Source organism: Doryrhamphus excisus, linkage group LG11 (assembly GCF_037039965.1).
Source record: "Doryrhamphus excisus strain RoL-2023G ecotype Guam linkage group LG11, RoL_Dexc_Guam_v1.1, whole genome shotgun sequence".
NCBI classification, from domain to species: Eukaryota; Metazoa; Chordata; class Actinopteri; order Syngnathiformes; family Syngnathidae; genus Doryrhamphus; species Doryrhamphus excisus.
Window position 1 is genome coordinate 2,431,892 of NC_136367.1, and position 23,909 is coordinate 2,455,800.

Below are 23,909 nucleotides of genomic sequence, written 5' to 3' on the forward strand. Positions count from 1 at the left end.
TTACTTTACTCATTTGGTTCGAGTCATTCTTCAGTCAAAAAGTCAATTTTTCCCATAAGAAATCTAGTAAATCGAATTAATCTGTTCCAGAAAGTCAAAATGTTAACACAAAACATGTTTTTATAATTTATAATATAATTTATAATCTCTCGCCCAAAGACAGCTGGGATAGGCTCCAGCACGCCCGCCACCCTTGTGAGGATAAGCGGTAGAAAATGAATGAGTGAATCAATACAGCGTTGTCAATTCGTTCCAGAAGGTAGGACTCTAACCGAAACAGACTCTAACCAAAACAGACTCTAACAGTAAATTTTTCCCTATAAGAAATATAGTAAATCTCATTAATCTGTTCCAGAAAGTAAAACATTTTAACACAAAACAGAAGGTAGGACTCTAACCGAAACAGACTCTAACCGAAACAGACTCTAACCGAGTCAATTTTTCCCATAAAAAATATAGTAAATCTCATTAATCTGTTCCAGAAAGTCAAACATTTTAACACAAAACAGAAGGTAGGACTCTAACCGAAACAGACTCTAACCAAAACAGACTCTAACCGAAACAGACTCTAACCGAGTCAATTTTTCCTATAAGAAATATAGTAAATCTCATTAATCTGTTCCAGAAAGTCAAAAATTTTAACACAAAACATGTTTTTATCATTTTCTCTCGCCCAAAGATAGCTGGGATAGGCTCCAGCCCTCCCCCCACGACCCTCGTGAGGATAAGTGGTAGAAAATGAATGAACAAATGAATGCATCATCGTCAATTTGTTCCAGAAGGTAGGATTCTAACCAAAACAGACTCTAACCAAGTCAAATTTTCCCATAAGAAATATAGTATATCTCATTAATCTGTTCCAGAAAGTCAAAAATTTTAACACAAAACAGAAGGTAGGACTTTAACCGAAACAGACTCTAACCAAGTCAAATTTTCCCATAAGAAATATAGTATATCTCATTAATCTGTTCCAGAAAGTCAAAAATTTTAACACAAAACATGTTTTTATAATTTTCTCTCACCCGAAGACAGCTGGGATAGGCTCCAGCACGCCCGCGACCCTCGTGAGGATAAGTGAATAAAGGATAAATGAATACAGCATCGTCAATTTGTTCCAGAAGGTAGGACTCTAACCAAAACAGACTCTAACCAAGTCAATTTTTCCCATAAGAAATATAGTAAATCTCATTAATCTGTTCCAGAAAGTCAAAAATGTTAACACAAAACAGAAGGTAGGACTTTAACCAAAACAGACTCTAACCAAGTCAATTTTTCCTATAGGAAATATAGTAAATCTCATTAATCTGTTCCAGAAAGTCAAAAATGTTAACACAAAATGTGTTTTTATAATTTTCTCTCACCCGAAGACAGCTGGGATAGGCTCCAGCATGCCCGCGACCCTCGTGAGGATAAGTGAATAAAGGATAAATGAATACAGCATCGTCAATTTGTTCCAGAAGGTAGGACTCTAACCGAAACAGACTCTAACCAAGTCAATTTTTCCCATAAGAAATATAGTAAATCTCATTAATCTGTTCCAGAAAGTCAAAAATGTTAACACAAAACATGTTTTTATAATTTTCTCTCGCCCGAAGACAGCTGGGATAGGCTCCAGCACCGCCCACGACCCTCGTAAGGATAAGCGGTAGAAAATGAATGAGTAAATGAATACAACGTCGTGAATTTGTTCCAGAAGGTAGGACTCTAACCGAAACAGACTCTAACCAAGTCAATTTTTCCCATAAGAAATATAGTAAATCTCATTAATCTGTTCCAGAAAGTCAAAAATGTTTACACAAAACAGAAGGTAGGACTTTAACCAAAACAGACTCTAACCAAGTCAATTTTTCCTATAGGAAATATAGTAAATCTCATTAATCTGTTCCAGAAAGTCAAAAATGTTAACAACAAAATGTGTTTTTATAATTTTCTCTCACCCGAAGACAGCTGGGATAGGCTCCAGCACGCCCGCGACCCTCGTGAGGATAAGTGAATAAAGGATAAATGAATACAGCATCGTCAATTTGTTCCAGAAGGTAGGACTCTAACCGAAACAGACTCTAACCAAGTCAATTTTTCCCATAAGAAATATAGTAAATCTCATTAATCTGTTCCAGAAACTCAAAAATTTTAACACAAAACAGAAGGTAGGACTTTAACCGAAACAGACTCTAACCAAGTCAATTTTTCCTATAAGAAATATAGTAAATCTCATTAATCTGTTCCAGAAAGTCAAAAATGTTAACACAAAATATGTTTTTATAATTTTCTCTCGCCCGAAGACAGCTGGGATAGGCTCCAGCATGCCCGCGACCCTCGTGAGGATAAGTGAATAAAGGATAAATGAATACAGCATCGTCAATTTGTTCCAGAAGGTAGGACTCTAACTGAAACAGACTCTAACCAAGTCAATTTTTCCCATAAGAAATATAGTAAATCTCATTAATCTGTTCCAGAAAGTCAAAAATTTTAACACAAAACAGAAGGTAGGACTTTAACCGAAACAGACTCTAACCAAGTCAATTTTTCCTATAGGAAATATAGTAAATCTCATTAATCTGTTCCAGAAAGTCAAAAATGTTAACACAAAATGTGTTTTTATAATTTTCTCTCACCCGAAGACAGCTGGGATAGGCTCCAGCATGCCCGCGACCCTCGTGAGGATAAGTGAATAAAGGATAAATGAATACAGCATCGTCAATTTGTTCCAGAAGGTAGGACTCTAACCGAAACAGACTCTAACCAAGTCAATTTTTCCCATAAGAAATATAGTAAATCTCATTAATCTGTTCCAGAAAGTCAAAAATGTTTACACAAAACAGAAGGTAGGACTTTAACCAAAACAGACTCTAACCAAGTCAATTTTTCCTATAGGAAATATAGTAAATCTCATTAATCTGTTCCAGAAAGTCAAAAATGTTAACAACAAAATGTGTTTTTATAATTTTCTCTCACCCGAAGACAGCTGGGATAGGCTCCAGCACGCCCGCGACCCTCGTGAGGATAAGTGAATAAAGGATAAATGAATACAGCATCGTCAATTTGTTCCAGAAGGTAGGACTCTAACTGAAACAGACTCTAACCAAGTCAATTTTTCCCATAAGAAATATAGTAAATCTCATTAATCTGTTCCAGAAAGTCAAAAATGTTAACACAAAATATGTTTTTATAATTTTCTCTCGCCCGAAGACAGCTGGGATAGGCTCCAGCACGCCCGCCACCCTCGTGAGGATAAGCGGTAGAAAATGAATGAGTGAATCAATACAGCGTCGTCAATTCGTTCCAGAAGGTAGGACTCTAACCGAAACAGACTCTAACCAAAACAGACTCTAACAGAGTAAATTTTTCCCTATAAGAAATATAGTAAATCTCATTAATCTGTTCCAGAAAGTAAAACATTTTAACACAAAACAGAAGGTAGGACTCTAACCAAAACAGACTCTAACCGAAACAGACTCTAACCGAGTCAATTTTTCCCATAAGAAATATAGTAAATCTCATTAATCTGTTCCAGAAAGTCAAAAATTTTTACACAAAACAGAAGGTAGGACTCTAACCGAAACAGACTCTAACCAAGTCAATTTTTCCCATAAGAAATATAGTATATCTCATTAATCTGTTCCAGAAAGTCAAAAATTTTAACACAAAACATGTTTTTATAATTTTCTCTCACCCGAAGACAGCTGGGATAGGCTCCAGCACGCCCGCGACCCTCGTGAGGATAAGTGAATAAAGGATAAATGAATACAGCATCGTCAATTTGTTCCAGAAGGTAGGACTCTAACCAAAACAGACTCTAACCAAGTCAATTTTTCCCATAAGAAATATAGTAAATCTCATTAATCTGTTCCAGAAAGTCAAAAATGTTAACACAAAACAGAAGGTAGGACTTTAACCAAAACAGACTCTAACCAAGTCAATTTTTCCTATAGGAAATATAGTAAATCTCATTAATCTGTTCCAGAAAGTCAAAAATGTTAACACAAAATATGTTTTTATAATTTTCTCTCGCCCGAAGACAGCTGGGATAGGCTCCAGCATGCCCGCGACCCTCGTGAGGATAAGTGAATAAAGGATAAATGAATACAGCATCGTCAATTTGTTCCAGAAGGTAGGACTCTAACCGAAACAGACTCTAACCAAGTAAATTTTTCCCATAAGAAATATAGTAAATCTCATTAATTTGTTCCAGAAAGTCAAAAACGTTAACACAAAACATGTTTTTATCATTTTCTCTCGCCCGAAGACAGCTGGGATAGGCTCCAGGCAGTATTTCATCCACGCCAGTTTAGCCAAGTGAGCTGATTGCAATTAGTACACTTGTAACCTTTTATAGCGGACACGGGAGATCGCATGTGAGTGTGACTTCCATCAAGCTAATGCATATTTATATTCCGCCGTCTGCCCTTCAAACCATCCCGTCTATTGATCACGAGTGCTTTTGGACTGGCTGCAATTTTACGAGAAGGGGTAAATCATGACCCAATTCCCTTCCATTAGCAAAAAGTACTTATGACAAGGCTTTGAGTAGGAGCAGTCAATCACTGCTGTGCTGACATGTGCACCCATAAAGATGTATATTACCCTTAAAGCTCGTTAAAGGGGAGGTTGGGGGGGTGCAGGAGAAACTGATGTGTGATTAAAGGAGAGCTTTTAGGGGTACCTGCTTGTGCGCATAGACCGTGACACCATCAGCTAAAGAAGACCCACGATGATGCTGATGCTGCTGCTCCTCCACCCAGCGGTCCATGTCCTGGTTTGGGACCCTCCGTCTGAGAGTCTGAGGCGTCCTGGGACTCCGAGGTGTCCTTGGACTCTGAGGGGTTTGATTCAAGCTATGTGGCTGTGAGGAAGACCTGTCCCCGAGTTTTGCGGTGCCGTGTCCCGGCGGTGTAGCGGTCCTGGTGGTGGACGACGGACCCCTGTTCAGAGCTAAGTGGATGGCCTCTTGTTTGAGATGGTTCAGTTTTGTGCCACAGGCGGGACACTCGCCTTGATCCCTGCATCGGTCCCTGGACTCCGTGGTGGAGCGGCTGTGGACGCGGAGGTTGTCGTGAAGAAATGCAGACAGGTCGTTTGTTTCCTGTCAATCAAAGGTAGTCGTGTAAAGCGGCAGTAAAATCATTACTGGACAATAAAATATCAGCTTGTAATGGGCATAATAGCGTTGTTGCCATGGAAACCCAAACTTTACATACACTTTGTTCAGGAGACCATACAGTCCCTCTCATGGGTGGAGGCGGGGCCGCTAGCGGAGTGCAGAAGAGTGTAATGTAGTATTACGGTAGTAGATTAAAATATAGTGTATTACATTCATTATCCTCGCGAGGGTCGCGCGGGTGTGCTGGAGCCTATCCCAGCTGTCTTCGGGCAAGAGGCGGGAAGAAGTCTGGGATTCAAACCCAAATTTTCCATATCTCCCGACTGTGTGGCTGGACAAAGCCTTCAGTCAGGAAAAATGCTCCCTGCAACATCTCCACATAGCCGTCAACCGTTTGACGCCCCTGCACAACTTGAAGCTCCATTGAAGCATTGAAGAAAAAAAGCAGCCCAGATCATAATGTAGTAAGAAAAGTACTACTACAGGCAAAAAATCACTGAGGTTTATATACTATAACCATTTTAAAAAATGACTAGTACAGTGTAGCCTGCTTCAAAACTCAATACACCCAACATTTTCCAGCAGGAAGATGTTTGACAAGACATTATGTTGTTGTGTAACTGCATGTTTGTAAGTACAATACTATAAACTCATTCATTCATTTTCTACCGTTTATCCTCACGAGGGTCACGGGTATGCTGGAGCCTATCCCAGCTGTCTTGATGGCCGAGGGTGGAATTGAACTCGGGTCTCCTAGCTGTGAGGCCCTCGTGCTAATCACTCTTCCGCCATGCAGCGTAAAAACATCTTATTTTCTCTTATTATGTCTATTATATTGGGTAATATGAGTATAAAGTTCACTATAGGGGTGTTACTTCATGTCTAGAGGGCTCTAAAATTCATTAATTCATTAATTCATTCATTTTCTCCCACTTATCCTCACGAGGGTCACGGGGGTTGCTGGAGCCTATCCCAGCTGTCTTCAGGCGAGAGGCGGGGTACACCCTGGACTGGTCGCTAACCAATCACAGGGCACATATAGACAAACAACCATTCACACTCACATTCATACCTATGGACAATTTGGAGTCGCCAATTAACCTAGCATGTTTTTGGAATGTGGGAGGAAACCGGAGTACACGGATAAAAACCCACGCATGCACGGGGAGAACATGCAAACTCCACACAGAGATGGCCGAGGGTGGAATTGAACTCGGGTCTCCGAGCTGTGAGGCCCTTGCGCTAATCACTCGTCCGCCATGCAGCGTAAAAACATCTTATTTTCTCTTATTATGTCTACTATATTACGTAATATGAGTATAAAGTTCACTATAGGGGTGTTACTTCATGTCTAGAGGGCTCTAAAATTAATTAATTCATTCATTTTCTCCCGCTTATCCTCACAAGGGTCGTGCGTTTGAGACCCCTGGTATAGTGTATATAGAAATTGAATTATGTGTGAAGGCTATAGCTTTAATCTTCAGATGCTAAATGCTAGCTCGGGAATGCAAAGAGTTCCTCTAAGCTTGTGAAGATGTTTTATCCAGATTAGAGGTCCTATAAAAAGATGACGGAGCACTCCACAGACGCTATTAAGAAATGATGTCCAGATCGATAAAGCTTTCCAAAAAGCAAAGCGTGTTATCCGATTATCGCCTTTGACCACAGAACAACGTCTCTGAAGCATATACGGTTTTTCCGTCTAAAAAACATGGCGGCAAGCTGCGCTGCGTCCCACGGAGGAAGACAACAACAAATAGTCTGTCATGGTGGACATGACACAAAGATGTAGAGATGAAATATTCATGCATCGTTTGCAGCCACTTGCTGAGAGATATTGCCGATGGCTTACTTTGTCGAGTGCGGCTGATGGATGTTGGCGGTGGGAGCGGAGGATGTGGGACGCTGGGCTTTTGCTGCCGTAACCAATGAAAAAACATATTTCAAATACTGAAACGTCATTTAAAAAATTACTAAAAATTACTAAAATGTCTTTAAATGCAACAACAGACTCGAGATTCACTGACTCATAATAGATGATGAAGTGACTCACGAGTGCTTGACAAAGACTAGAGTATCACTGACTCACGGGTACCGGAAGAAGATTCGAGTTTCACGGACGCATGGGTGATCGACCTATTCACTGACTCACAACTACTCGATTCGACTTGTGTTTAAATAACACACAAGTACTTTGACGAAGACTCGACTCTCACCGACTCACGGATGCTCGTCAAGGACTTGAGTTTCACCGACTCAATGGTACTCCACAAAGTCTTAAACTTTCACTGACTCACGGGTGATCGCCAAAAACCCAAGATTCACCGACTCACGTCTACTCGATGACTACTCCAGTTTAAATGACTCACGAGTACTAAATGAAGACTGACTCGGGGGCGTTTGATGAAGACTTGAGTCAAACTGACTCATCGGCGCTCAGCAAAAACCCCAGATTCACCGACTCACGACTACTCGATGAAGGCTCGAGTTGAAAATGACTCACGGGTACCAATGAAGACTTGAAGTCTAACTGACTCATGGGTGCTCATTTCAATAATTTCTCAAATACATGTAAACACAACGGATCCGATGATTGGAAATATCCCACACAGACTGATTATTGTTATTATTATTATTAATAATAATAATAATTAATTAATAATAATTAATAATAATAATGGGACATGAGGACAATTTTGTTATCTCAATGCGACCCACGAGTCAAAATGTTTGTCTACCCCTGTACTAAGGCATGCTGGGTAACATCCCGTTGGGGAAGGGCTTCCCACCAGCATGCCTTGCGGGTGATAAACAAGTAAAAATAATATTATTTTGCACGTATATTAGTGTGTAAGTGTATTTTTCCCCTAATACTAACATAGTCTGTTGCTTTGTGTTAATGTGTTGTAATCGGGTGAATTTTCACTTTCACTTTCATTTTCATCAACAAACCTATCTGTGAAAAAATGACAATTTATTATTATTATTATTATTATTATTATTACTTACTTACTTACTTACTTACTTACTTACTTACTTACTTACTTACAGATTATTTTTATTAATAATAATAATATTATTATTATTATTATATACACTTTAATTTGCAATTGAAGTGTATTTATAGTGTTTTATTATTATTATTATAATTAATAATAATTATTATTATAATATTGTTGTTATTATTATTATTATTATTATTACTTACTTACTTACAGATTATTTTTATTAATAATAATAATATTAATATTATTATTATTATTATTATTATATACACTTTAATTTGCAATTGAAGTGTATTTATCGTGTTTTATAATTATTATTATAATTAATAATATTATTATTATATTGTTATTATTATTATATACACTTTAATTTGCAATTGAAGTGTATTTATAGTGTTTTATTATTATTATTATTATATATAATATAATATATTATTATATTAATAATAATAATAATGATAATCATAATCATATCATAATCGTATCATAATCGTATCATAATCGTATCATAATCGTATCATAATCATATCATAATCATATCATAATCATATCATAATCATAATAATATTATTAATATATACACTTTGATTTGCAATTGAAGTGTATTTATAGTGTTTTTCTCCACTGCTCCATCTGCTGGATGTGCTGGAGTACTGCCCCTATGTGAAATTGCCAGGGAACTGTGTAGAATACTTAATACTTAATACTTCCATATACATACACCACAAATACACCACAACAACATGCTGAAACATCTAAAGTGGGTTATGAAACATTATCATTATCATTAGGTCATGAACAGGTGGATCCCGTGAAGACAAACCTTGCAGGAGAAGTGATGATGCACAGACAGGCTGAGAGCTTGTTTCTTCAGAGCCACAAGAGTAGCCGAGCATCTTTCACAGCATGCATCTTTCCTCTCAGACCTTCCGTGTCCAGGATTCGTGTTTCTGTGGAGAGTTCCACCCAAGGACATGATGCGTTCTCCCACGGAACCAGGGAGAGACTTGTAGGACGGGACGGCGTCACCTCTTTGGTGATACATGCTCCTGAACCCCCCTGCACCCTCGGGCGTGGGGCGCTCTTTCGGATTGTCTTTAATAGTTGAACAAACTCTTGAGGATTCACAGTGATGTCCCTGACAATAAAAGAGTCATTAGAAAGACTCGTGTGGTGGAAAACGCATCAATGGACGTTGCAACCACACCCAAATGTTTTTTTTTTTAATCAAACAGTGAAACAATCGTATCCCTTTAAATTATGCACCATGTTATTTAAAGTGAATAAAAACATTTTTAAACAATAAAAATGACTTACCAAACGTTTTCCCCTGACCGAGGTTGTAAATGTTTCACCTCCTCCTGTCAGAGATGACATGACAACTTGTTAATATTTAAAAAGACATCCGAACAAAGGGTGGTTGCACTTTGGTGTGATTTTGCCAAAGCTCTGTTGATAAAAAGGAGAAATATCCATCCCATGGCGGGTTGAGATGAAGAAGATGGAGTAAAAAAAAGAGTGAGGAGACACTGTCAGAGGTGGCTGGATGACAATGTTTGAGGACGGAATGAGCGCCGGGTGAAACGCTCATCATTTTACACCTTCACTTCGCAGGACATCCTCAAGGGGGCGCCAAAGTCATCAGACGCTGAAGCTGCAGCATCATCATGACCGGCTGTATTGGGACACTGGTTCTCCAATTTGGGTGCCAGTATCATATGCATTAAAAATAGGAAAAATCTGATATTCGGTAAGACAACATTAAGTAAAGTTTATGAATTAATATGTATTTGAATTTAAGAACTGCAGCAACATCCAAACAATCCAAACACAGAAATCCATCTATGTCCAAGTCCAACCAATGTATTTTTAATTTGTTCCATTATTGCGTCTAATAAAGTACATTTTAAAGTGTAAATGTACCTAAAGAATTTAAGTTTTCCCCATCTATCAATCCAATGTTATTGTTTTTTAATGTTGTCTCAAGGTGGCAGCAAAATCAAGCTGCGCAGCTCCGCCGTCATTACGGTAGTGACGTCAACGCCCTCCCCCCACTACTTGATCGTCAAGCCGTACCATTTGGCGCAGTTTCCAGCCATATCAGCAGAACAAAGGCCGTTCAGTTATTTATTTCTTCATTTCACACATTTCTTCATATAAAAAAAAACCCACGATGAGTTCCATCAACGTGAAAAAGCTGAAAGTCAACGAGCTGAAGGACGAACTGAAAAAGCGTAATCTCTCCGACAAGGGGTTGAAGGCCGACTTGATGGACCGCCTGCAGGCCGCCTTGGACGAGGAGGCCGCGGCCGCCAGTGACTCGCTCGAACAGGAGGCTGCGGAGGATGAAGGCTTCGAGCAGGCCGCCGACCAAGAATGCATGGGGGAAGAGGAAGAAGGCGAGGGTGAGGCCCCGGTGGAAGAAAGCATGGAGGCGAACGACGTGGAAGGCGAGGGGGAACAAAACGGTGGCGGCGGCGGCGGGAGCGACGACGTCGTTGCTGAAGATGAGGAGATGGGCGACGGGGAGGACGACGACGAAATGGACCCCATGCTCAAAGCCGATGTCGACGATATGGAGAAAATAGACGCGGACGACGGTGAGCCGGAGGAGCAGTCCACTGAAGGTGAGTCGCTTGAACTGGTGTTGAAATTGTGTCGGAATAGAAATGAACGCCTCACGACACCGCGGCCATGTTGAAAACGGCGGCGTGACCTCCGATAGGTTAGCATTAGCTTCACGTACGATAGCACATCAAAGCAAAGTTTTCGTTTACCTCCGAGCTCAACTTGTATTGTTGATATTTTACATCGTTGTCCAATTACCATTGGCGATAGAAAAAGCTCGTACTTTAGTCGTTAACAGACGAGAATTGGTGGTGAATGTTAGGTACCTCGCTCGCAGGGTAGCGTCATTTTCTTTGTCTGGGACAGTCTTGGGGAGCCCGGTTGCCGGTTGGTTAGCGCGGTGTTTTCCGCCATTTTATGTTACATTTTCAACGAATATCTTTTGTCGTTTTATCTCTAGTCGCTCTGCATTGGTATACATATTTTTTTAGGCCAACATCGTCCGCGAAAATCAATGACCCCGATATATAAAATAATAAACATAAATGATTAAAATAACCCGAAACTGCTTATTTAGGTGACATAAATCGGCGTAGAATAGTAATAATCGTTTAGTCACTTGACTACAATAAACCTCAAATTGTAAGCCTTCGTCCGCCATTTTGATTCTACATATATTGGGAACGGGTTGTCAGTGAAGCCTGCATGGTGCATTAGCCTTATACTATCAAGTACAGTGAACACACCCCACACTAACATTTAACCCCTTTTTATAGGGTTAGTGTTCTCATTCAAAGCTCAAAACATGTTTCCCCAGCCCTTGTGGCCGCTGTTTATAAATGTAAATGTGGACCAGCTTGCATTGTAATTACTCCCTGGTCATTGCAGTTGTCTTATTTATTTGCACTGTGTAACTATGATGAGGTGTTTCCACTTCTTTAGCTAAATGATGGTCGACTCTCTGTAAACTGATCTATAACGGGCTTTGTGGGACAGAAAACCCCCCACTGCCAGTCCGACCTCTCTCTCAAAAGGAGCACCTCATTCTATATCTTTGTTCTATTTTCAAAGGGGATGCGGACAAAGACACGAATGCTGATCAGAAGAATAAGAAGGGTGTTAAGAGACGCCGGGAGGAACATGGAAGGGGCTACTTTGAATTTATTGAAGAGAACAAATACAGCTGGTAAGGATGGGACAGAGCAAAATGGCCTTCAGCATCCCTGAAGTGCCATCCATGTATTGGCTTTAAGCGCCAATGCACATATACCTTGCTAAAGGACAATCCTTTGCATAAATAACCACTTTTGTCATGTTTTTGGGGGTTATCCCTGACTGCTCAAAGAACCTTACCATTTATCTTGTTACAGTGCCCATTCATATTGTTTTCAACTGCAATTCTGTAGCAGAAGTGCATCTGTAAAGTCAATTTTTCCCCCACATCTGTTCCTCATGACACTTAACGTTTTTGGTAAGCCAGTTGTGTCCTCAAGGTGATTCAAGGCTGCCCTCAAAAGAACCCAGAGGGATCTAGCAGATGTTCATTGAAAATGGAGGGGGCGGGGCTTGGGGGTTCATAGCTGAGAATGGCGGGAGGAGGGGTCCAACTGCTGCAGGGTAGCACACAAGGACGCTGCAAAATGTCTTTAAAAAAAAAAACAACAACCACCGAGGATATCGCTCTTGACCGTCCATCGTTTGCCTCGCAATGATCACCTCCCCCACTCTTTTGTATGATGTCAAGATGATGTTTCTGTCAAGTATCGTGAGTGTGTGTGTGTGTGTGTGAGAGCGAGAGATGTCATGGTGCGAGTGTGCAAGGTGTGTTACAATTTTTTTTCTTCTCCATTTCCCCCCTGTGCTGGTGATGTCATGCATGGTGCGCCTGTGAGCAGTGTTCTCATTGCGTTAAATGTTCAAACTTAGTTTATGTACTTCATAGAAGCAGGCTCAACTTCCTACTGTCTTATTCTAGTACCGTAGTGATTACATCAGGCATTTTAGCATTGGCCCTTATGAGTGACACCAAGTATATTTGACCCACTGGCTGTGTATTATAATAATACTGAGCTGAAACAGTTTTCCAGAGCCCCACCCACACATTTCCCCCCTACATACTCTTCATACTGGTTTTACCCAGGGATGCCTCATCCTACTAAGGAAAATAATTCCAAACGGACAAGGTTCTTTAAACCCTCCTGTGATTTAGGGGCCTGATCTTGTGCTACAGATTGGGTAAGTTACTGTAGCCTGCATTTCTCCACATTCTTATTCATATTCAATTACTGTGACAACTTGTACTACATTTTGTCAAGTCACGTGTTCAAGAATGCAACACAAAAAGAAGAATTAATTGTGTTGAGTAAGATTAAAACACAATGACGCTATATAAAGTTACATTTAAGGCTTGCAGAGGAGCTGTTTTCTTTATCTCCTTACATGTAGATTTCACTGGATGCTGCAAGGTAAGTGTATCCCAGAGGCCACAACATGCACTTGGAGGCTCATTAAATGTTAAAAATTTTCTAGTGTTCAGTTTTCCCCACTTCTTTCCAGCAAGTGGCACCCCTCCAGCTCAAACGACCTTCATCTAATTGACTGTTATACGGTCTTTCTTTTCTCCAGGGCATCATTTAAGTCTCCCGTGCCACCTTTGGAGGAGGAAGATGAAGAGTTTGATGATACTAAAGTCTGCCTGGACAACTGTGAGTCACATCTAATGTGATAAATGTCCACACATTGACTTTTATTCTCACCTTTGTGTTTTTGGGTTTCAAAAGTACCGTATTAGATGACTATTGTTAGTCAGTATTGCAGTATAAGCATAACATAATACAATCAGGAAGTAGTTTTATCACAATTTTCCAACTGTTGCCGTGTTTCCTCATACATTCACTGTCCTAATGAATGCCGCAAATAGATTGTGGTGCCTGTTCTCCCTCACTCAAACACAGAACGTACCCGGTCGGCCAGAGGATAAGACAGCAGGAGGGATCAGCGTTTCTAATTTGGCAACTTTGTCGCTACATTTAGCCAGTAATCGTTTACACTTAGATACTCTTTTGGCGACTCTGACTTGAAAGCATGTGTCGTTCTTCTCAGCTACCATCAAATAGGTGCTGTTAGTGCCGTTAAAGTGACGGGAGAGTTGATGGTTGCAGATTCTGGAAGATCTAGAAAGCTTTGTGTGCGGTTTATGTGCAGCTGCTCTATAGGAGTCCACAGCTCAAAACAAATGGTTGAAAAATAGCACGATAGATCCCATTAAAATGTTTATTTTGTTGCAATCTGGCACTAATTAGAAAATAAATGAAAATTAGCTTGATATCATGGTGGGTATGCGGCGAGTAGAACGGTACACCGTGGTCCTAAAGTAACTACTAGTTGTATTACATATTTGCTGGGATGCCTACATCAATGTAAATGTGTGTGTTGCATTTCTAGACAACTGTGACCTGCACTTTAAAGTGTCACGAGATCGCTACAGTGCCTCATCACTCACAATGGAGAGCTTTGCTTACCTCTGGTCCGGCGGCAAGGCCACATACGGAGTGAACAAAGGCAAAGCCTGCTTTGAAATGAAGGTACGGAAACTTTATATAAAGGACATGTTTATGTTTGATCTTGCAACTAGGCCTGGGACAGTTAACAGGTTTCAAGGTATACCACAGTTTGAAAACCATAATTTGGTGTCGTACCCTTTACTGGGCACCGAACAAAATGACACATAATTATCAATACATATCATACCACGAATGAAACCCGTGCCTACTTGCAGCCGTTCTCAAGTTGCACTCCATAATATGTCGAAACTGTAATCAATAGCCACATATGCTTTGCCGTACAGATCACAGAGAAGATTCCAGTGAAGCACATTTCCAGCAAGAACATGGAAATCCACGATGTACAGGTTGGCTGGTCTCTCTCTGCGGCATCACTGCTGCTCGGTGGGTTTCTTCATACTGGGAAATAGTGTGTTAAATGTCATGTATGTTGCACCTTGTTGACTAACAGTTCCATGTTCTATCGTCACTATATAGGTGAAGGCATCCATTCCTATGCATACTCTGGGAAGGCGAAGAAGACCACAAACTCCACGACAGAGGACTTTGGTGAAACGTTTGATGAGAATGATGTCATCTGCTGCCTTGCTGTAAGTCACATGCCTAATTTAGAAAAAAAAAACTGTAAACTGTATTATGGAAAGCAGGAAGTGAACAAATGTAACAGTTACTGATTGTAAAAGTACCAGATGGAGGGGTAGGATTTAATAAGCTTTGCTTCTTCCTACTCCTTTTGGACATGTGGAACTGGGAACTGATTATGTGATGCATTCAATTGTAATCTGATGCATGTTCAAATGAAATAAAACCATTAAAAAAAGAAATAAAAAATATATATTAGAAAGACAGGAAGTGAACAAATGTAACAGTTACTGATAACCATGACCTAAGACTTCTGCCGTGTCGGCTTCCTGTAGGACTTTGAAGGCGAGGAAGTGGTTCTGTCCTTCTGCAAGAATGGCGGGGAGCCGGCAGAAGCCTTCCGCGTGAGCAAAGACGAGCTCAACGGCCAGGCTCTGTTCCCCCACGTCATGTGCCACAACTGCGCCGTGGAGTTCAACTTCGGACAGATGGAGACCCCGTATTTCCCCCCGCCCCCGGGATACGATTTCCTGCAGCAGATTCCGGTTGATGACCGCTTGCGTGGACCACTCGGGCCGCAGACCAAGGCGGACTGTGAGGTAGGCCTGGCGGGGGCTTAATGAGGATGTACAGTGCAGTCCAATTAGTGTACATTTATATTATCTTTTCTCTCTTAATTGTCTTGTGTAGATCTTGGTGATGGTTGGCCTGCCAGGGTCAGGCAAGACCACGTGGGTGAAGAAGCACGTCCAGGAGAATCCCGGCAAATACTACATCCTGGGCAGTGACACGATCGCAGAAAAAATGATGGTAGGTTCTGATTATAGGGGTGTTAGTTCATGTCTACAGGGCTCTAATGCTAAATATTTTGACAATCTTAACAGATTTTCTATGCTGCGACTCTGCAAACATAAAGCATAAGATTTGATTTATTGGAGTTGGGTCTGGAACCAATTAATGCCTATAAACGTCTGCTCGCCCTTGCAGGCGTTGACATTGAAATGAGGTGAAAGGTGGTGGTTAACACTAAGAACTAGCAGAATAAATAAATTCAAGGCAAACTTGAAGAGTTCCTATAATAATAGTTGAGCAATCTGGTGTAAACTATAAATAACCGGAGCGTAATGGTTGACCATAGGGGTGTTAGTTCATGTCTACAGGGCTCTAATGTCAATTTAGATGGCCATTAACAGATTTTCAATGCTGTGACTCTGTAAACATAAAATATATTTCCGCAGTGTAAGATTTGATTTATTGGGGGTGGGTCTGGAACCAATGAGTGCCTATATACGTCTCTTCTCGTCACACAGCTCAGCAGCCTGAACCGCCAATCAAAAGAATTCACAAAGCTGACGGCCATTTCTCAGCGCGCGCCACTTTTCTTGGGGAAGTTCATTGAGATTGCCGCCCGTAAGAAGAGAAATTACATCTTGGATCATGTAAGTCATATTTTTCTAATAATATGATATTTGTAATGGATTTCTAAAAAAAAAAAAAAAACGTATGTTCTCCCCAGACAAATCTGTCTGCCCCCGGCCAGAAGAGGAAGATGTGCTTGTTCGCGGGCTTCCAGCGCAAAGCAGTGGTGGTGGTCCCTTCCGACGACGACTACAAGGAGAGGGTCCAAAAGAAAGTTGAAAGTGACGGCAAGGAAGTTCCTGAAAATGCTCTTCTCAAAATGAAAGGTGAAATAAGCCCCTGCCTCCCAGATGGACTCATCCAGAAGATGTTTGTGCGGCTAACTGCGTTCCTCTCACAGGGTTTTATTGTCTACCTGAGGAGGGCGAGAGCTTCCACGAGGTGGTCTTTGCCGAGCTGCAGAAAGATGACGCTGTCAAGGTACTGGAGCAGTACAAAGAGGAAAGCAAGTCAGCCCTGCCTGCTGAGAAGAGGCCCAACCAGGGAAGTACTACACCCAAACGAGGCGGGGGTGCCCGTGGAGGTGGCGGCGGCGGCGGTGGCGGCCGCGGAGGCAAGAACCAATTCGGGCGCGGCAGCGGGCCCGTTCAGAGAGGCGGAAACCGTGGAGGCTTCCAGAGCAGAGGCAACTTCAGAGGAGGTAGGAGTCGTGTGTGATACACCGGCGGAACGTACCATATGTTGCCTTTGCTTGACGTGTCGTCCGCCCGCAGGACCCGGCCCCCGCGGTGGCTTCAACCGCCCCCCTCGTGGCTTCCTGCCGCCCCCAGCCTTCAGAGGCGGCTTCCCTAACCGCGGTAACTATAACCGTAGCGGCGGTCCAATTCCCAGCCTCAGCGGATCCCCCAGAGGTGGACCAATCAGAGGCAACATGGGACCCAGAGGCGGGCACATGAACAGAGGCGGCGGTCACATGGCCAGAGGGAACATGGGCAGCAGGGGCGGAGCCGGCATGAGTCGTGGTGGCAGTAGAGGACATCACAACCAGGTCGGTTGATTTTTCTAGGAAATCTTCGTCAGGATGCATCGTATTATCTCTTCATCGTTTTTTTTTTTTTTTTTTCAGTTTCAGCAGCGAGGCGGCGGCGGCGGCGGCCGTGGCAACTACAACAACAAGAATGGGAATTTTGGCAACAGGAACAGCGGCAATTTTGGCAACAGGAACGGCATGGACAAAGCCCAAGCCTTCAACCAGAGCTGGCAACAAGGGGTGGGTACTTCCTGTACGATCTGCTGTCACTTGTAGGGAATGAACCTTATTTCAGTAGCTTGGTTCCCCCATGGGACCAATTTGTGGGCCTTTCCACTCCATCGGCGCCGTTTGCTTCTTGTAAATCTCTTTCAAATCACTCCAATTGTTCTTTTTTTAACTCTAAATCTGATTAGGCAAGTTCCTATGCTGAAGATGACTCGTGAGTTAAAGGACAGTTGGAAGTTTTTTTTAGTTGTCCGTTGAAGGAAGTTTTGAGGGTGTATTCACTGGATACTAAGGATCGGCAGATATTTGCGTTCTTTACTTGAATCGTTATCGGCCGACACACGCGTGGGTTCGCCGATGTATTTTTCCGACGCATGATTTACATACAGGCAATCCGCCGGGCAGCTTTGTGTTGCTGGAAGACCCTGAAACGCATGCAAGTCGCGTACCCCTCCCACACTGCTAAAGTGGTGAATCACAACAAGGGTACTATTAGGGTATAATTTAATTCAATTCCTAAATAAATAAATACAAATTTAATACAATTTAATTCAATTTCTAAATAAATAAATAAATAAATTAAATTCCTAAATAAATTTAAAAAAATGATTCAATTCCTAAATAAATAAAAATTAAATTCCTAAATAAATAAATAAAAATTAAATTCCTAAATAAATAAAAATTAAATTCCTAAATAAATAAAAATTCAATTCCTAAATTAATGAAAATTAAATAAATAATAAATAAATAATAAATAAATTAAATTACTAAATAAATTAAATTTAATTCGATTAAATTAATAAAAAAATAAATAAAATAAAATACCCTCTAACAGTTAAACTCAGTAGAAATATTGCCACCTGCTTTGAAATAGGAAGCATGACCGCCAAGTGCATGCAATATACATGCTGGGAAATATAGTTTAGTTTGAATCTGCATCAGCCCAAAAAAAAAAGATTTATCGGTCAATCCCTACTCGATACCCATTTGTCCTGAACGGTTACTTGGCATTCTTCCTCATCTATTCATTTAAGACAAAACGGCTTCATGCATTCCTCTTCTTCCTGCAGTTCTGGAACCAGAAGCCATGGAGCCAACAGTACCAGCCCGGATATTACTAACTAACACTACACTTTCTCTGACGGGACTGCTGGCCACACTGAAAACCACTCTAGCCACGGACCAATCCTCCTTCCTTGCCTCCTTTTCGCTGTCTTATTTTTTTTTTTTCTTCACACAAAATCCACTTTTAAGAATCTCAACAGGAAACATGACTGACGAGCAACATGGTCCACATTCCACTCCCTGGGGAGGAGATCTTGGGACGCATTTATTGTTTTTCTTTATGTTGTATATTTCATTTCATTTTGCTTTTCACTCCTTTTTAAACCACATGCTTTTAAAAAAGTTTGTAACCTAAAGAACCACATACACACACATATATATATATATATACACACACCTTTGCCCTGCCTGGTACGCTTTGTTTCCAGAGGGGGGGTGGTCAGTTTTATGTGGTTTTTCTTTGGCTTTGTTATGCTGAATTGTACATATTTGTTTTGCGTAGTTGAAAAAAAAAAATTGCTAAGTGAAAGGTTTGTTAGAAGGTGATATTGTTTTGTCAATGGAGTCCACTGTCCAAGTTCTAGTTGCAAATGAGTTCCTTGTTAAATGTAACCCAAACTTCATAGATTTGCAATAAACTCCACTTTGGCTTTTTTTAAAAAAAAACAAACAAAAACATTTGTACATGTCCTGCTTTGATATTTGTTGGCTCATTTTATTTTTTTTTTTTCACCAGCAAACCAAAAAGGGCTACATGGTTCACTTCAATTCCCCCTTTTTTATATACAGTATCTACCTTTTATTATTTTCCTTCTTCTAAGGGATTTTAAAGCATGTAAATATCAACTCTTACTGTATGGTGATGAATGTTATAGTTTACCCGCTTATTGCTGTGTCATCCGCTTATGTTTAAATGTTGACGTTTTTTTTTAATATATATACATAAACATATATATTAGGATAATGCAATGCCTTGTTTCCACGCAAGTCAAATAGCTCTATTTTTATTTTTATCGCTTTATGTTGCAGTTTGTTTATCAAGGCCTCCTCATATTATGAAATTATCAGCGCTACAGGTTACTTTTTTTTAAGTTTTAAGTTGAATGCGGTTTATGGTAATAAACATTGTTTATTCATTACAATGGCATACATGGTGATTTTTTTATTTAACTATTATATTTCTTATGCGTATTATTAAATGAACTTTGCACACCCCCAACCTAAACAGACACTCAAACCCTGTGAGAGGCATATTTATATGATATACTGTCACATGCATGCAAAATACTATAGTGAAATAAGTGAAAAATATATTAAATGTATTTGAATGCAGACTACGTGGCAAATTATAGCATCAGGAAGTAGCTTGTTTATTTATTTTTTCATCTTATTTTGTGTAGAAAAATAAAAAGTAAGATATTTGAGAACAGAGGAATGTTTTATCAGAACTTTTCTTGTAGAAAATCGGAACCAAAGTGAATTTTTTTTTTTTTGGAAAACCTGATGCGGCCCAGCCTCACCCAGACCATAGCTCCAGTGCCCCCCCCCCCCCAGGTAAATTGAGTTTGAGACCCCTGGTGTAAACAAAGCAGGCGGGCAGCTGTAACCATGCATGTTAATATCACAAGTGTATGTGCTTGTTAAAAAAGACATTATAGTGAAACAAAATAGTTTATTTTTTCCAAACATAAATTCCTTCATATTATGTACAACAACATGTCAAACAGAATTTGCACTCATGCAAAAAAAAAAAAATATCAAAATGTAGAAAATATATCTAAAAAAGTGCTGGGAGAGGAGTTGTGGTGTGTTTAAATAAGAAGTACTTGTTTATAATCCATTAAATATACCCTGAAACAATGCCGTAATACAGTACATCCCCACTTAGTCACTCAACATTTTCCAGCAGGAGGATGCTTTCACAAGATGTGAGATATATGAAAATAGATATTTTTATGGGTGTGTCCGTTATTTTCAGGTAGTCTTAGATGATACACGTGTACAACCTCACACGATGGAAACATTGTCCATGGTGCACGCGCACCTCTCGACGATCATATTGGGAAACTCGGCCACTTCGATCTCCGTGTAGTCCCCCTTCTTCACCAGGTACATGATGGGCAACGGGGCGCTCTCCGACACCGTGCACCTCCTTTCGCCGTAGCCGTAGTTCCGCTTGGGCTGCCTGCAGCCTCCGGTGCACCTGAAGGCCTGGTAACCGGCCGGTTCGATGATCCAGTACTGCGTCCACGTCAGGGCGCGGAAGTCGATGTAGTACTGCTCCCTGCAACAGGCGTCTTTGTTCTGGTGGGCTTCGCAGTCGCCGCGAGAGCTGTGATGGAAAAGGAAGAAGGCGGGTTAGATGGCTGCTGCTTTTTGTTTTATTGTGGTTTATAATAATATTTTTTTAAATAATACATTTCATAATTATATTTAATTTTAGTTTTTATTTTATTTTAATTTTATTTAAGATTTAATTACATTTTTATAATCACGAGCAACAAATTAAGGGAAAAATCCTGACACATTTGAAGTAAAAAAAAAAAAAGTATCTATAATTTACTTGGTATCGATGCCATACAAAAAGTGCAGTATCGCCTATTGTGATTGGTCAGTTAGCCGTCATCTACTTCCTGTTTTTTTTTATACAAGTCGTTTCGTTAACCTCCTCGAATTTTCCTATCAATATTCCCATCTAACCTATGCGCTAAAATTGACTTTTGTAATACATAGATTATTTTTCTGCTCTAATAAGTTAAAAAAAAGTATCAATATAATTTACTTGGTATCGATGCCATACAAAAAGTGCAGTATCGCCTATTGTGATTGGTCGGTTAGCCGTCCTTTACTTCCTGTTTTTTATACAAGTCGTTTCGCTAACCTTCTCGAATCTTCCTATCAGTATTCCCATCTAACCTATGCTCTAAAATTGACTTTTGTAACACATAGATTATTTCCTGCTCTAATAAGTTAGTATTTATCGTATTGTTATATGTATTTGTTCACTCATTATCGGCGAAGTAAGCTAACTGGCTAGCTAGTCGACGAGTGTCATGAAAACACTGCCCCTAGCGTTTAGGCGGGAATTATACAATTATATGTTGCTACCCGTGCTTCTATGGTAGTGACACTTCCGGTGTTAAATTGATTTGAAAACTACTAAAATGGCGCCCCCCACTCCCTCCTATAGGTGGCAGGTAGGGTAAATTGTCAAATCCCTCTAATAATTTAGTATTTATCGTGTTATTATATGTATTTGTTCACTCGTTATCGATGGTGTAAGCTAACTGGCTAGCTAGTCGACGAGTGTCATGAAGACACTGCCCCTAGCGTTTAGGCGGGAATATGTTGCTACCTGTGCTTCCATAGTAGTAACAAATACATTTAAATGCGTACTATGTGTTAAATTGATTTGAAAACTATTAAAATGGCGCCCCACCCCCTCCTATAGGTTGCAGTTATGGTTACTTGTCACATCGCTCCAAAAAAATAGTATTTATCGTGTTATTATACGTATTTGTTCACTCATTATCGATGGTGTAAGCTAACTGGTTAGCTAGTCGACGAGTGTCATGAAGACACTGCCCCTAGCGTTTAGGCGGGGATTATACAATTATATGTTGCTTTATATGTTGCTACCCGTGCTTCCATAGTAGTAACACTTCCGTCAAATACATTTAAATGCGTACTATGTGTTAAATCGATTTGAAAACTACTAAAATGGCGCCCCCCCCACCCCCTCCTATAGGTGGCAGGTAGGGTTAATTGTCACATCGCTCCAATATCCGGTATATCAAAAGCTCCCTTACCCGTACTCTTCGAGGTTGAGTGTGTAAAGGACGAGCTCCGGCTTTCCCAAGGTGTTGTCCGTCTGCTCCTGGGTGGTAAAGTGGACACTCTTGGCCACCTCTGCCGCGTAGCTGCCAGGTCTCTCGCCCTCGATCCACACCTCCAGGTGCATTGGCGTCTTCTGCTGAGCTTTGGACCAATAGTGCACAGCCTGGGTCACATCAAAGCTCTTCCATCCCGTCTCGTGAATGGGGATCAACCTGTGAACGTTATTAATTAGATCCCATGTGACATTTCATTATGGCCAGCCGCAGGTGAGAGACCGGATGTTGTCACAACGCACCTTGAGTCAACCAGCGAGGTCCTGTTGGAGCCGTTGGGGAGTTCCTCGACCCAGTAGACGCTGACCCGGGCGTTGCTGACGGGCCGGTGGCTCTTCCTTTCCACAGCGAGTCGCTTGCTGTGTGACGCCCGCTGATAGAGCTTGAGCTCGGCCATGGTCACTTCGCTGTTGTCGGGGATCATCGCCTCCATGTCGAACACCATGCGATGCCGGGTGGTGTCAGAGTACACATACTCTCCGGAAATATCTACAAAAACACCAATTTTGTTACCACTAATCGTGCGTAATAGTCGCGCGTAAAATTACGCACAATGACAAATTTCTTACCAGCATTGCCGGGGATTCCTCTTAGAATGCCGGCTAGGCTCGGCAAAGAGCGGCGCCTCCTGCTGTGGTGCATCTTCAGCATAGACAAGTACTTGTTTCGGATGTGAACCGGGACCACCAAGTTCTCCAAATCCCGCTTGTGGATGTTGGGGATCTCATCCAAACCCAGTTTGCGCAGGAGCGCGTCCTTCATATCCTGGTGCGTGAACGCTTGGCTGAAACCGAGGAGAAAGAAGGTGCTGAGGACGCAAACGCGGATGAAATCCATGAGGAAGATCTTGAAGCAGTGATGACGCACAGGAGTGGAGTGGACTAGGGCGCCCTGACACCTCGCTGTGGACCCCTTTATATCTCCACGGCCCTCCCAGTAGTTTGTGGAGGAGGAGGAGGAGGGGGGGGGGGGGGGGCTTATCAGAACAAAGGTGCGACAATGCAGGAGCCATCCACAACAGGATATCTTCAAACAGCAACAATTACACTCGAGTGCCATCAGTGTAATTACTCTTGCTTGGTGGCATTTCATGATAGGAGTCTGCAGGTAAAATACACACTTTTACACGCCATTCTACACTTTTTGCACATATAGACGTAGTATTATTTGTCAGTACACATCACTCTAAGATTATTTTTTTGTACATGCATCATTACATAGGAGGGACAGTGCAATAAATGGACATTCTAGTAACTGGATACATTAATAAAGTTTTTATTTAATCATAAACAATATGTATAATGTAGCCTGAATTTGTACCCGTTTTGGTTTTCAATTATTAATTATAATTTGTAGTAGTAGTGCAATAGTATGAATAATGTGAATTTTTAATAGTTGTCGACAAAAACTGGAGTTGTTTACATAAATTTGTGATATTTTGAATGAGAATCTGCGCTAATTGTCGATCAAAAACTGTAGCTGTTTATGTAAATTTGTGGTAGTTGTGCACGTACATTT

The 23,909-nt window shown here is 40.9% G+C and overlaps 3 protein-coding genes across 5 annotated transcripts in view; 1 reads left to right on the forward strand and 2 right to left on the reverse strand.

Annotated features, from left to right (window-relative positions):
• kif26bb (kinesin family member 26Bb) overlaps positions 1 to 9,797 on the reverse strand; it is a 38,452-nt gene extending 28,655 nt beyond the window's left edge. For 2 of the 3 annotated variants that reach the window (XM_078794482.1, XM_058091713.2), the window contains exons 1-3: positions 9,424 to 9,797; positions 8,930 to 9,244; positions 4,664 to 5,083 (exon numbers count right to left, since the gene is read on the reverse strand). In XM_078794482.1, the coding sequence (XP_078650608.1) occupies positions 4,664 to 5,083; positions 8,930 to 9,244; positions 9,424 to 9,483 (795 nt within the window). In that variant the 5' untranslated portion in view covers positions 9,484 to 9,797. The remainder of the gene's footprint in view (positions 1 to 4,663; positions 5,084 to 8,929; positions 9,245 to 9,423) is intronic. The other variant, XM_058091715.2, reaches the window with a different exon arrangement.
• A 350-nt stretch (positions 9,798 to 10,147) lies between these two features.
• On the forward strand, positions 10,148 to 18,756 carry hnrnpub (heterogeneous nuclear ribonucleoprotein Ub). The gene is made up of 14 exons (XM_058074602.2): positions 10,148 to 10,733; positions 11,746 to 11,860; positions 13,300 to 13,379; positions 14,119 to 14,258; positions 14,522 to 14,621; positions 14,715 to 14,827; positions 15,155 to 15,418; positions 15,510 to 15,629; positions 16,130 to 16,258; positions 16,336 to 16,504; positions 16,579 to 16,878; positions 16,952 to 17,226; positions 17,305 to 17,448; positions 18,507 to 18,756. Exons 1-14 carry the CDS (start codon positions 10,280 to 10,282, stop codon positions 18,555 to 18,557), a joined length of 2,454 nt encoding a protein of 817 aa, XP_057930585.2. The 5' UTR covers positions 10,148 to 10,279; the 3' UTR covers positions 18,558 to 18,756.
• Positions 18,757 to 20,179: 1,423 nt separating this feature from the next.
• On the reverse strand, positions 20,180 to 23,300 carry lft1 (lefty1). The gene is made up of 4 exons (XM_058074634.2): positions 22,961 to 23,300; positions 22,634 to 22,880; positions 22,311 to 22,550; positions 20,180 to 20,833 (listed from the first exon to the last, which is right to left on the reverse strand). The coding sequence occupies exons 1-4, from the start codon at positions 23,226 to 23,228 to the stop codon at positions 20,509 to 20,511; spliced, it is 1,080 nt and encodes a 359-aa protein (XP_057930617.2). The 5' UTR covers positions 23,229 to 23,300; the 3' UTR covers positions 20,180 to 20,508.
• Between the last annotated feature and the right edge of the window lie 609 nt (positions 23,301 to 23,909).

Coding starts and splice junctions, on each gene's coding strand:
- lft1 (XM_058074634.2), bottom strand. CDS start 23,228: ATGGATTTCATCCGCGTTTGCGTCCTCAGCACCTTCTTTCTCCTCGGT. Junction 22,551..22,633: donor ACCTCGCTGGTTGACTCAAG/GTGCGTTGTGAC, acceptor TAACGTTCACAG/GTTGATCCCCATTCACGAGA. Junction 20,834..22,310: donor CTCAACCTCGAAGAGTACGG/GTAAGGGAGCTT, acceptor TTTCCATCACAG/CTCTCGCGGCGACTGCGAAG.
- hnrnpub (XM_058074602.2), top strand. CDS start 10,280: ATGAGTTCCATCAACGTGAAAAAGCTGAAAGTCAACGAGCTGAAGGAC. Junction 14,622..14,714: donor TGCGGCATCACTGCTGCTCG/GTGGGTTTCTTC, acceptor GTCACTATATAG/GTGAAGGCATCCATTCCTAT. Junction 14,828..15,154: donor ATGTCATCTGCTGCCTTGCT/GTAAGTCACATG, acceptor GGCTTCCTGTAG/GACTTTGAAGGCGAGGAAGT.